The following is a 12,520-nucleotide window of genomic DNA, read 5'->3' as shown; positions in this document are numbered from 1 at the left end:
ACTAAAATCAATAATTTAAAAAAAGTGTTTGGTCACATCTAAAAAATAAAATCACTGACTTTCAGTTCATGATGAATACTGTGGCTAATAACACTTATTATTCAAAGTAGTAATTCTGCATGAAAATGCTATTAAGGCCATTAAAGACGGGCTGATAGTTGTTAATAAGAGCTTTCTCTTCTTGGATTTGCGAAGGAAAGTGATGATGGTTTTTCATGGCTGTAAAAGACAACTGCAGTTAGCAAATCTATACTCAATTCTGTTCGGTAATTAAAATGTTAATTCGAACAAAACAATTCAGATTCGTTTCTTTGACCAACCTTCAGAGACGAAGAAGTGTGCGGTGTAGAAAGCAGCTTTGATGGCCGACAGCGTGAGAATCATACCGGCTTTCTCAATCCACTCAAATGGACTTTTCTCTGGATGCCACTGTACACCGTAGAATGGATAGCGATGCGCTACAAGATATAAGACAGATTCACAAATCAGACAAAATTGGATTTTTAAGTATAAAACTATTTGTGAGTGAAGTCATTGTGAAATCAAATGAGCACACACTTTAAGAAAAAAGGTACAATAGCTGTCACCATACCTGCCAACTTTTCAGAAAACCTTGGAGTGAGATTTTGTCTAAACTCCGCCCACAGGAATACGTCAGTTGCCAGCTAAGCTAACGGCAAGCTAAGCTGCTATCGAATCACAACCCAATAAACAAACTACATAATCAGAACTCGATACGTATTTGTGAAGGAGGGACTTCATAGAACAATGAAGACATCAGCCCGTTTTTAGGACAGTGAAAACGATGCTTTACAGATAAGTAAACCGCGTAAATACCGCTTTTTTACACGTGAACCATGAACACATGTTATATTGCGCACTGTAAACACAAAGCTTCAAAAACACAGGAAGAACGGGACCTTTAAAATATATGAGTGAGTACTAAATTGGAAGATATTTCATTGTTACATACTTATTTTTACATGTTGGGCCAGATTTACTAAATGGGGCAAATTAGCACAAGAGCGCGATTCCAAAAAAACGCATATGGGAGTGGTAATATCTGCAGTTTATTTTTTTGACCATTTTCGCTTGGGGTTTGCATTAGAATGACTTTCTGCGACTTTCTAACCCAAACCCCAACTCTAAACCCAACTCCAGGGGAGAATAGTTTTAAAAGCGGACGAAAAACATGTAGAAACCAATGCATAAATTACATCCTAACGCAAACCCCAAATCTAACCCCAAGCGACAATGATGTCAAAATAGAAAAGATCAATGAACCCGCTTAATCTCCTTATGCGTTTATATGTGTGTATATACATATATATCTCCCAAGGGTTTTTTCCTCCTAGGACTTTTTTTTTATTTCCTCGGCTAAACAGCCCAGGTTTTTTTTCTCCTAGGGGGTTTTTTACCCCGGGGAGTCAGCCTTCTTGGGCTTAACTTAGCTTCCTCTTCTAGACGTTACATTAGTAATACGCTCGCTTATAATGTCGAGTCATAGCCGCAGCAAATTTGACTGCTTATGCTATCGTGTATTATGTTGTGCTATCTGTCGTTTTTCTGTGCTTTTACTGCTTCTATTAATGTAAAGCTGCTTTGAAACAATTAACTATTGTGAAAAGCGCTATATAAATAAAATTGAATTGAATTGAATGAGAAAACAAAATATAAAATGACACAATAAAGAAAGTCGTGCCACAGACACGAACAGCCATCGATAGAAATTCGGGATGGGAAGGAGGAAAAGACATTTGTCTCCAGAGACACAAAAAACAGCGGAAATTTGTGTCATCAAACGCGAATAAATTCGTTCCTATAACACGACTTGCCGTGAGACTGTGTTGAAATAACACAGGCGCAACAGCTGATTTCCTACAGCTGATTTCCACCGACATCTTAGCTAAAATTCAGTGTGAAATCCCAGCTAATGAAGCCATCGTACAGTGAAAGGAACTGGAAGACAAAAAAATAAATAAAAATACAAGAAGTTTTGAAACACATGCTATTGTGTGACGACTTCTAGTGAATTTTCTTTTATTTCCTCCAGCAAATAAAAAAAATAACATGGCTTGGCAAATAATATTTTTTGAATAATATGATCCATAGACATTCCAAATAGATGCCAAAAGCGCCATAGGCAAAAACATGTGTCACATGGCGAAAAGCGTTGGCAGCTCTATCTAAGTTGTCACCTTTTAAAAACAATATGTACCTCTATGGCACCAACGTGTACCTTTGATTAATGTGAACCTTTTGGGTACAAAGTGTACTTTTTGAAATACTGTTCCAGTGACAACTTTGTACATTTATTTCCTAGAGTGCTTTATTAAACATGTGCTGAATAAGGCATATCGTGTGACACATTCATACCCCAGCTAGAAATAAAAAGTTCTAAGAACGTTCCCTGAAAGTTCCCGAATGTTCCCAAAAACATTCTGCCAACGTTAAAAGCGGCTAGTTTTTATTAAGTTCTAGGAACGTTTCTGTTGTCTGAATGTTAGAGTAATGTTACATTTTACCATTTTTAAATGTTATGACAATGTCATGTTTTAATGTTCACACAATGTTTAAAACAACAACTGTTGTATTATATTGACTTGTTTAATTGTTATGTAAATGATAGAGAAACATTGCATTTTATTATTTTAGAAAACATTATTTCTGAATGTTCAGTAAATATATTGCTGTAGAAAACTCAATTCACTTATTAGGTTTAGATGTTGATGTTTTGTTTCATTTTAAGTCACCCTTATTGTGATTAGTGTTTGTTTTAGTTGGACTCTTGACACTTGACTTTTTGCTTGCTAGTTTTTTCCTGGTTGTGTTAACTTTGTGTTAATGAACCAAAGTTTCTGAAACTCCTTAATGACAAACTGCTGTGAAAGTGCTGGATCTCATTTACATTTTTGACAGAAAATAAAGTTTTGATTAGTAAATGAATTAGGTGATGATCTTTACCATTATGTACCAACAACTGCAGAATAACACTATTAACTCGGCATGTTCATAACAAATGTGGTGCATCAACACAAAGTCAACACAACCAGGAAAAAACTAGCAAGCAAAAAGTCAAGTGTCAAGTGTCCAACTAAAACAAACACTAATTACAATAAGGGTGACTTAAAATGAAACAAAACATCAACATCTAAACCTAATAAGTGAATTGTGTTTTCTACAGCAATATATTTACTGAACATTCAGAAACAATGTTTTCCAAAATAATAAAATGCAATCATTCTCCATCATTTACATAACAATTAAACAAGTCAATATAATAAACAGTTGTTGTTTTAAACATTGTGTTAACATTAAAACATGACATTGTCATAACATTTAAAAATGGTAAAATGTAACATTACTCTAACGTTCAGACAACAGAAACGTTCCTAGAACTTAAAAAAAACTGGCCGCTTTTAACGTTGGCAGAATGTTTTTGGGAACATTCGGTAACTTTCAGGGAACGTTCTTAGAACTTTTTATTTCTTTTTTTTCGTGTCATTAAGCATGACTTTATTTTTGTGTCATTAATTGTTTTCTAATTTTTTCATTTTTTTACCATTGTCGCTTGGTTGGGATAAAACAACCCTTACGAAAATTAACCATTGTTTTATTGTGGTAAAATTGTAGTAACCATGGTTTTTGGTGTATTGATTACTATCAGCAAAACCATGGTTTTACTACACTAACCATGGTTTAACTATGGTTTTGAAAACAATTTGTTATTTTGTGGTCACCATGGTTTTACTACAGTAAACATGTTTTTTGGTTTAACTGTAGTAAAACCATGGTTAATTTTCATAAGGGAACATTCTTTGCATTTCGGACATCCTAACCCAAACGACAATAAAATACAAAGAATTGAGAAACCTATCCATGATTAAATTACATCCTAACCCAAGCCACAAATCGAAACTTAACTCAAAGTGACAACAAAAAAGGAGAAATCAATACCTAAAACAACATGAGAAGATGCGTGCTCTTGGTACGCACCTCTCCACCAATAAATGGGAAGGACTGGCGTATCATATGCACCAAAAATTAGACTTTGGCGCACTGAACGCGTTGTGTTTTTATACGCAAATTGATGAGACTGGGTAGCTTTTTATTGTATGATGAGTGAAGCAGTTTCACAGAGATTCCTCGTAAAAGAAATTTGTTTGAATTTCAACTTCAGTAGGCTAAGATATGTAGTCGCACCTGTAGTGACAAACCCCAACTATGGAAATTAGACGTGATGTTTTCTTCTGCTAGAGACTGAAGGAGATCTATTGGAAACCTTTTGAACATCCTGCTGTTTTGTGATCCTGCGTAATAAGAAATTACCAACAATGTTATGGTGAACACTTTAATAATCTGAAGATTAAATCAAGAAAATTGGGCAAGAAGAAAGCTTGTGACACATTGAACATGTTTTTTGAACACATATCCTTCCAGACAAATAAACAACACAACACCTGGAGTGAAGGTCAGAGGTAAAGCGACGGCTTTGGTGTCGGTCAATGTCAGCAGGTTCTTGTTGCTGGTCAGGACTGTGAGCTGATGAAAACCCTGACAGGTTCCCCAGATCGGGAAATAATCTGAAGCATCATTCGCCTGTTGTGTTAAAGGTACAATGAGCACCACTATATCAGACATTCAGACATTTCTTTCATATAATACTTTAATAATTTACTTTTATTGCAAGGTCATAGAAAATCTTTGCAGTTCTTGCACACTGAGACTTCTCGATGTCTGCATTCCCACCAGGCAGCAACAAACTACAAGAGCAAGAAACACAGATTTTTTTTACTTTGTTACACAATTTTATGAAACCTTCAGTAGTCTAATAAAACTTGAAGTGTCTTTTGAGAGCCTTGAGCTATAAGGGGCCGTTTCCATTGATGAATATTAACTCACCCGTTTATCGAGTTGAAGAGTTTCACATATTCCTCCTTTGTTTGATTTATGCTGTGAAACACATCATATAACAATTTTATTATAAATAAATGATTATTGTTGTTATTTATTAATTTATGAGCTTGTGTTTAGCATCTTACTGGATTGGCACAACTCTGGCACCAGCTGACTCCAGATGTTTCACATATGATGCTTGGATATAAGAAGATCCCTGCGCGTGAGGGTCACCCTCCAATTTTTCTTGGGCTAAAATACCTGAAACATGTCCAAAAAAAAAAAGGGTGGATAATACCGAGCCCCTAAGGTGACATTAGAGTAAAAAAAATCAAAAGTTTAGTGTGTGCTCATGTAAAACTTTCACGTGCTCACGCGAAACCTTCATGTGCAGAATTTTTAAAAAAGTTTAGTTTCGTGCGCTTTCGCGTTCGATTGTTTCATGTGCGCACGCGAGTGAAACTAAACTTTATTTAATTTTTGCTACATGTCCCCTTATGTGCTCCGTAGTACCATGATGATGATGAACTGATATTATTTTCACCAATTATTCAGACTGATATCTGCAGATACCAATAGTTTGGTGGTTAAATTAAATTCTGAAGATAACATTTTCTAAAGGTATTCATTCATATACTGATCATTAATTCTCTTTTGATTGACAGGATATATCGGCCATATGGCTGATTTTAAACTATCTGCCCATAGTGTAAAAAGTGCTTTTATCAACCGATACCGATTATTGGCCGATATATCAGTGCATATCTAATAAAAAGACATATCACATTATGGCAATGAACTTAAAAGCTGTCATTTTATAAATATATGCAATGTCATGCATCTGAAATCCTTCTCAGTTGTCTAAAAAAAAACTTATATCTACTGCAAAAAATTATTTTCAAGAAAATAATTCTTAGTATTTTTGTCTTGTTTTCAGTAAAAATATCTAAAAATTGTCCAATTAAGAGGCTTTTTCTTGATGAGCAAAACGACCCAAGAAAATACGTTGAGTTTGCGGACCAAAAATATCAAATTTAAGTGATTTTGTTCATAAAACAAGCAAAGAAATCTGCCAATGGGGTAAGCAAATGTTTCTTGAATTTAGTGTTTGAGAAAAATGTTCAAGATTTTTTTTTGCTTACTCCATTGGCAGTTTAAAAAAAAGAATTTTTAGATATTTTTACTGAAAACAAGACAAAAATACTATTTTTTTTCTTGAAAATTATTTTTTTGCAGTGTATGAATAAAAAGGTTTTTTTAACAGTACAACAGTACATTTTAAATGTTTAATATGCATATTTCTAACTATGCAGATGTGTACTAAAGTTACTTTGTCCACAAATGATTTAGTTAATAAGGTAAATTATAAGGTTTTATAATAATATAAATTCACATCATTTGATATTTTAATTTAATTTTTTATTAGCATGCACATATGATAAAATATGCAAAGCATGAGATTTTACCAATGATGGGTCTGTAGTTCAGGTACATCATGTATGGTTGGTTATGTTAGTTTCAGTACTCTGCTGTCCGGTCAATCCGACGTCAGTTGAAAATCCTGGTCCTGAAGGTCCAACTGCAACCACACACTGCCCAGTAACACATTGCAAACACAGACTACGGAAAAGCCCAACGCTCCTATTTAATTCCACAAGCAGGAACCTCCCAGTATGACAAAAAATAAATATAAAGCTAGGGTCAGTTAATACATTGCATTTTAATCCTCAATTTTCCAACTCAGCTCTGTTCCTGAAGTTAGACCAATACTACACTGTATAAGTTGAACATGGGACAGTACCTTTTCAAAATGTCAAAATATGTACCACTTAGGTACAAACATATACCTCGAAGATACCAGAGTGTACCATTTAGGTTCTTTTAGGTACAAAAGTGTACGTTTTGAAAAGGTACCACTTAGTCACAACGTTTTGTACCTTCATGTACATTTTTAATGGCTTTATCTGATATGTCCATTTCAGGTCTTGGTTCATCCTTTAAAATCTTTGAGTTGACACAACACTGAGTTGCATTTTTATGATGATGGCTTTTACAATTTTAATAGAGTTATTATTGCATTTATGCCTTGAAATCATCATAACCACAGACATAAGCGGTTGTATCATCACTATATGCAAATAATAAAAACTTCACATTAAAATGTCCATAAGCTATCATTTAGCATTACTAATTTAAAATGCATAATATATTTTAAAAGGCCTATTTGAAAAGTTATTGATTTTATTTACAAATTCCATCTCTCTGAAAAAAGTAGTTTTTCTAGAAAAGTTAGTTAATAACACAAAAAACTAGTGATGCACCGATGTATCGGCCGCCGATATTAATCAGCCGATATTTGATGAATTTGAAACCATCGGCATATCGGCAATAGCACGAGAAAGGCCGATACCGATTGTTTATTAATTAACTGCATAAAGAAATCCATTATATGTAAAAAAAAATGAGTTAATGTTGTTAATAAAATAAATGCTGAATAGCTAAAACCACCTTTGAAGGTTGTCATGCTGTCTTATTATATTTGTTTTAGCTTAATTTGTGCCTCACTTATTATGTTGGTCAGTTGAATGTTAATTAGATCCAATCCATGTTCAGTAAAAATAATTTGATGCAGAAATAAACTAGCTAATAGACCAACTGTATAGTATTGTATACAAGTGTTTATTATCGGTATCGGCCAGAAGTTGTCTGTTTAAATCGGTATCGGCCCAAAAAAATCCTATCGATGCATCCCTACAAAAAACGTTTGTTAAAGGAAATAACTAAATGAAACTAAACTAAACTTTTTTAAATGTTTGCTGCCCCCTGTAGATAGTTTTAAGTATAGCAGTCTGGTTTGATTTTCTGTGCAAAGTTGACTACTTATTTCAAATAATGAAAATATGCTATTATCTTTATTTAAATAAAACCAGAACACAATGTAGACATTTTTCTAATGTCTATTTTTCCTAAAATGTACAAAGCAACGAAACATGACTGTAACATTGCATTTATCATGCTACTGTAGTAAACACAGTGTGTATGATTATGACACACGTCACAATATACAAGAGATTAAAAAATAATACATGCCTTAAGATTTGGACAGAATCTGCATTGATTTCACATATAAAGCATCCAGAAATAAAATCAGGACATGATGTGAATAAATAGCAGCATGAAAAGTTAATCAAGCCCAGCAGATTTCATAAGATAAATAGCTAAAAACAATAACTTAAAAACTTTGTAGTGTTTGGTGACATGTATATAAAAAATAAAAATGTAAAAAAAATACTGACTTTCAGGTTCTGATGAATACTGTGGATAAAAACGCTTATCATTCGAAGTAGTAATTCTGCAGGAAAATGCTGTTTAGGCCTTTGAAGACCGGCTGATAGTTGTAAACAAGAGCTTTTTCTTCTTCATTTTGCGAAGGGAAGCGATGATGGTTTTTCATTGCTGGAAAAGACAAACTGGAGTTAGTAAATCTATACTCAATTCTGTTTAGTCTGAAAGTAAACATGGCTGATGATTTACATAATGAAAATGTTAAAGCATAGAGGTCAAGAGGTTCTCTGATGCAAATGAAACAATACAGATTCATTTCTTTGACCAACCTTCAGAGACGAAGAAGTGTGCGGTGTAGAAAGCGGCTTTGATGGCCGAGAGCGTGTGAATCATACCGGCTTTCTCAATCCACTCAAATTGACTTTTCTCTGGATGCCACTGTACAGCGTAGAATGGATAGCGATATGCTACAAGACATGAGACAGATTCACGAATCAGCACCAAAAAAAATCTTCTTTTTTGTATAAAACTAATTGTGAGTGAAATCAAATGGAAGAGCACAAACAATAAGACGTCGTGTGACACGTTCATACCCTCCATTGTTGAAATGAACTCCGTCTTGCCGTCTGTATTGGTGGTTAAGACTTTATAGAAACGCTTCAGTTTGGCATTGCTGCTGTAATTCTGTGAAAACAAAATAAATTTAAATTATCAAGACGTACTAAACTAACTGATGAATATAAACGACATGTTCCTGTTTTGGTGACATTGTTTGTGCTTTATCCATTGTTTTAGCTTTATATCGCATGATGTGTGAAGCAGTTTGACTAAAACAGTTTAGGGTTGTGCAAGATATAGTTTGCGATAATATTGTAAATGTTGTTTTAACCATGTGCATTGCAAAAAACTTATTTTCAAGAAAAAAAATCGTATTATTTTTGTCTTGTTTTTAGTAAAAAAACAACAAAAAATTCTTAAATTAAGATGCTTTTTCTTGATGAGCAAAACGACCCAAGAAAATACGTTTTTAGACAAAAAAATATCACATTTAAGTGATTTTGTGCATAAAACGAGCAAAAATATTCTTGAATTTTTTTTTAAACACTAAATTTAAGAAAAATTTTCTTACCCCATTGGCAGATTTTTTTGCTTGTTTTATGAACAAAATCACTTAAATTTGATATTTTTTGTCTAAAAACTAGACTTATTTTCTTGGGTCGTTTTGCTCATCAAGAAAAAGCATCTTAATTTAAGAATTTTTAGATATTTTAACTGAAAACAAGACAAAAATACTAAGAAACTTTTTTCATGAAAATACATTTTTGCAGTGTATAAATCCATATTAGAGTATGTAAAAAACAACAACAACAACAACGCATTCAGTGGCCACAAATGTCCATCAATAACATGAACATTAATATTATAAACATGCTGTAAGAGGAAGCTAGAACAATATAAGTTTCACAAACACATTTGTAAGGAAATCAATCTATCCTCTATAGTTATCGAAAAATAATAAACAAAACCAGATATTATCGACTTTGAATTGTTTTGCCCTAATATCTAACTTTATATTTAGTGAGAAAGGAGTCGTACCTGTAGTGACAAACTCCAGCTATGGAAATTAGACGTGATGTTTTCTTCTGCTAGAGACTGAAGGAGATCTTTTGGAAACTTTTTGAACATCCTGCTGTTTTGTGATCCTACATTTAATAAAAAGTTACCAACAACAGTTAACACTTTAATAATCTGAAGATCAAATTAAACCAGACAATACACAAATATATTAAAGAAAATTGGGCGAGAACAAAGATTGAGACACACTGCAAAAAAAGTCTTAGTATTTTTGTCTTGTTTTTAGTACAAATATCTAAACATTCTTAAATCAAGATGCATTTTTTGTTGAGCAAAATGACCTAAGAAAAAAAGTCTACTTTTTAGACAAAAAAAATTAAATTTAAGTAAATTGGTGCACTAAACAAGCAAAAACAAATCTGCCATTTGACAATAATACTGTCATTTTTACAGAAATGATTTTTTTTTACTTTTCTTGAATTAAGATTTTTTTCCTCACCCCATTGGCAGATTTTTTTGTTTGTTTTATGCACAAATTTCCTTAAAATATTATTATTTTTTTCTTAAACATTTTGCTCAACGAAAATGCATCTTGATTTAAAAAAAAAGTATATTTGTACAAAAGCAAGATAAGCATACTAAGATTTAAATATACACTGCAAAAAATGATTTAAGAAAAAAAATTCTTTAGTATTCTTAAATTAAGCAAACAAGCAAAGAAATCTGCCAATTTTCAAGATTTTTTTGCTTACCCCATTGGCAGATTTTTTTTGCTTGTTTTATGCAAAAAAATCACTTTAATGTGATATTTTTGGTCTAAAAACTAGACTTATTTTCTTGGGTCGTTTTGCCCATCAAGAAAAAGCATATTAATTCAAGAATTTGTAGAAATTTTTACTGAAAACAAGACAAAAATACTTAGAATTTTTTTCTTGAAAATCATTTTTTGCAGTGTAAAAGAAAGTAAGAAAGTTTTGCAGCGCACATTTGAAATGTTGCCAGACAAATAAACAACACAACACCTGGACTGAAGATCAGAGGTAAAGCGACGGCTTTGGTGTCGGTCAATGTCAGCAGGTTCTTGTTGCTGGTCAGGACTGTGAGCTGCTGCAAACCCTGACAGGTTCCCCAGATCGGAAAATAATCTGAAGCATCATTCGCCTGTTGTGTTAAAGTCACAATGAGCATCACTGCATCAGACATACAGACATTTCTTTCACATAATACATTTATTTACTTTTATTGCAAGGTCATAGAAAATCTTCGCCGCTCTTGTGAACTGAGACTTCTCGATGTCCACGTTCCCACCAGGCAGCAACAAACTACAAGAGCAATAAACATACAGATTAAATGTAAATATACAGCTAAAAAACTTAAATATATAACAGCATTGTGATGTGTATTAAATCAGCAGATATCTCTCATTCAGATTCACTCACCCATTTATTGAGTTAAATAATTTCACATATTCTTCCTCTGTTTGATTTATCCTGTAAACATTTATGAATAATTAATATTGTTATTCAGATCATTATTATTTAAGGAGATTTTGTTTGTGTTTAGCATCATACCGGATTGGCACAACCCTGGCACCAGCTGACTCCAGATGCTTCACATATGATGATGCTATGTAAGAAGATCCCTGCGCTTGTGGGTCATCCTCCAAGTTTTCCTGGGCTAAAACTCCTAAAAAAACAAACACACCAAAAAAACAGATACACTATGGGGCTTTACTGGTCCTCCGTCACGTGTGTTGCCATGACAATGCATTGAAATGAAGCAAGATGATCCTGAACATTCGAGACACAGAACGCGTCGTTCTCAACATCACATCGGGAAAATAAACGATGCATTGCACCATTGCTTATCTAGTACGTGAACAGTAACTGACACACATGCTGACGTTTATTGATAATGCTTAACTTACCGATGATGGGTCTGTAGTTGAAATGACGCGCGCATGATGCTGGCGGTGGGAACGCGCAAAGAACAGCCGCGAGGATAAATACTTGGCAATACATTCACCTCTGATGTCACACCACACGACCAAATAAAGCAAAGATCCTCGGAGAAGACGACGATGTCAGCTCAACTGGCGAATATTCACCGGATTCTGATCCTGTCACGTTTCCAAAGCTGGCGTGTGGTGTCTGACGGTGGCTCGTGAACTGTTATGTGCCTCCGCAGGGATTAGCGTGAGGAATTCTTGGCTCCGCCCCCTTTTAACGATTGTACATCAATTAACATGGACAAAAATATAAATGTTTTAAAACGGACATAAAAAATTTTTTTCTACAACTTTCATTTACTTATTTTTTTAAACCAGGATTAGTTCTGATCAAACTACCAAACATTTATTCAGTTTCCGATTTTTAACCCTTTAAAGTTGCAATTAATGAAATCGTAATGAAAAACTAAATGATTTAATGTGGGGTTTTTTTTTTTACAAATGACTTTTCTGTGAGCAGCATTTTTTTTTTTATTCATATGCCCTCATAATCTTTAATCAAAAACACAAAACTCCTCCCCTCCTGGAGACATTGCGGCGTCGCAAGAACTGACAACCGAATGACGTCAAAGTACCGCGAGAGCGAGACGAAATTATACTTCGTATGATTTCTTTAATCGTTCTCGCGGTACTTTGACGTCATCAAAGTCGAACAAGCCTATTCTCTCTTTACTTCCGGTCATATGGTATGGCAGGTGGGCGTGGTCCGGAAACCTAACTTCTAATGAAGTCCATTAATTTTTTTATTTCAGAAGC

General features: G+C 33.8%; 2 protein-coding genes across 4 annotated transcripts; both read right to left on the bottom strand.

Moving 5' to 3' along the window:
• Positions 1–80: 80 nt before the first annotated feature.
• On the bottom strand, positions 81–7,008 carry LOC129453128 (gamma-glutamyl hydrolase-like). 2 transcript variants are annotated; one of them, XR_012365666.1, is made up of 8 exons: positions 6,363–7,004; positions 5,043–5,157; positions 4,903–4,953; positions 4,679–4,763; positions 4,461–4,599; positions 4,204–4,310; positions 321–458; positions 81–219 (listed from the first exon to the last, which is right to left on the bottom strand). XR_012365666.1 is itself a non-coding variant. In XM_073861390.1 (7 exons), exons 1-7 carry the CDS (start codon positions 6,391–6,393, stop codon positions 381–383), a joined length of 606 nt encoding a protein of 201 aa, XP_073717491.1. In that variant the 5' UTR covers positions 6,394–7,008; the 3' UTR covers positions 332–380. The 2 variants fall into 2 exon arrangements, 1 of the variants encoding a protein (XP_073717491.1); XM_073861390.1 differs by lacking the exon at positions 81–219 and having other exon boundaries at positions 332–458; positions 6,363–7,008.
• LOC129453126 (gamma-glutamyl hydrolase) lies at positions 98–11,965 on the bottom strand. Of its 2 annotated transcripts, none has more exons than XM_073861368.1 (9): positions 11,684–11,965; positions 11,328–11,442; positions 11,196–11,246; positions 10,994–11,078; positions 10,779–10,917; positions 9,778–9,884; positions 8,775–8,865; positions 8,511–8,648; positions 98–219 (listed from the first exon to the last, which is right to left on the bottom strand). In XM_073861368.1, the coding sequence occupies exons 1-9, from the start codon at positions 11,775–11,777 to the stop codon at positions 98–100; spliced, it is 942 nt and encodes a 313-aa protein (XP_073717469.1). In that variant the 5' UTR covers positions 11,778–11,965. The 2 variants fall into 2 exon arrangements, with proteins under 2 accessions (XP_073717469.1, XP_055073162.1); XM_055217187.2 differs by lacking the exon at positions 98–219 and adding an exon at positions 7,888–8,352 and having other exon boundaries at positions 11,684–11,962.
• Positions 11,966–12,520: the final 555 nt, after the last annotated feature.

The sequence above is a fragment of the Misgurnus anguillicaudatus genome, chromosome 23 (genome assembly GCF_027580225.2).
Source record: "Misgurnus anguillicaudatus chromosome 23, ASM2758022v2, whole genome shotgun sequence".
NCBI lineage: Eukaryota > Metazoa > Chordata > Actinopteri > Cypriniformes > Cobitidae > Misgurnus > Misgurnus anguillicaudatus.
The sequence above is the reverse complement of the archived record's forward strand: the minus strand, read 5'-3'. Positions and strand labels throughout refer to the sequence as shown.

Excerpts from the sequence above, each read along its gene's own strand:
- LOC129453126 (XM_073861368.1), bottom strand. The coding sequence starts at position 11,777 with ATGTATTGCCAAGTATTTATCCTCGCGGCTGTTCTTTGCGCGTTCCCA. Across the intron at positions 9,885-10,778 it reads ACCTCTGATCTTCAGTCCAG|GATCACAAAACAGCAGGATG; the intron begins GTGTTGTGTTGT and ends TATTAAATGTAG. Across the intron at positions 8,649-8,774 it reads GTTCATTTCAACAATGGAGG|CATATCGCTATCCATTCTAC; the intron begins GTATGAACGTGT and ends CATGTCTTGTAG.
- LOC129453128 (XM_073861390.1), bottom strand. The coding sequence starts at position 6,393 with ATGATGTACCTGAACTACAGACCCATCATTG. Across the intron at positions 5,158-6,362 it reads GAACTACAGACCCATCATTG|GTATTTTAGCCCAAGAAAAA; the intron begins GTAAAATCTCAT and ends GACATGTTTCAG. Across the intron at positions 4,764-4,902 it reads CTCTTCAACTCGATAAACGG|TTTGTTGCTGCCTGGTGGGA; the intron begins GTGAGTTAATAT and ends TTGCTCTTGTAG.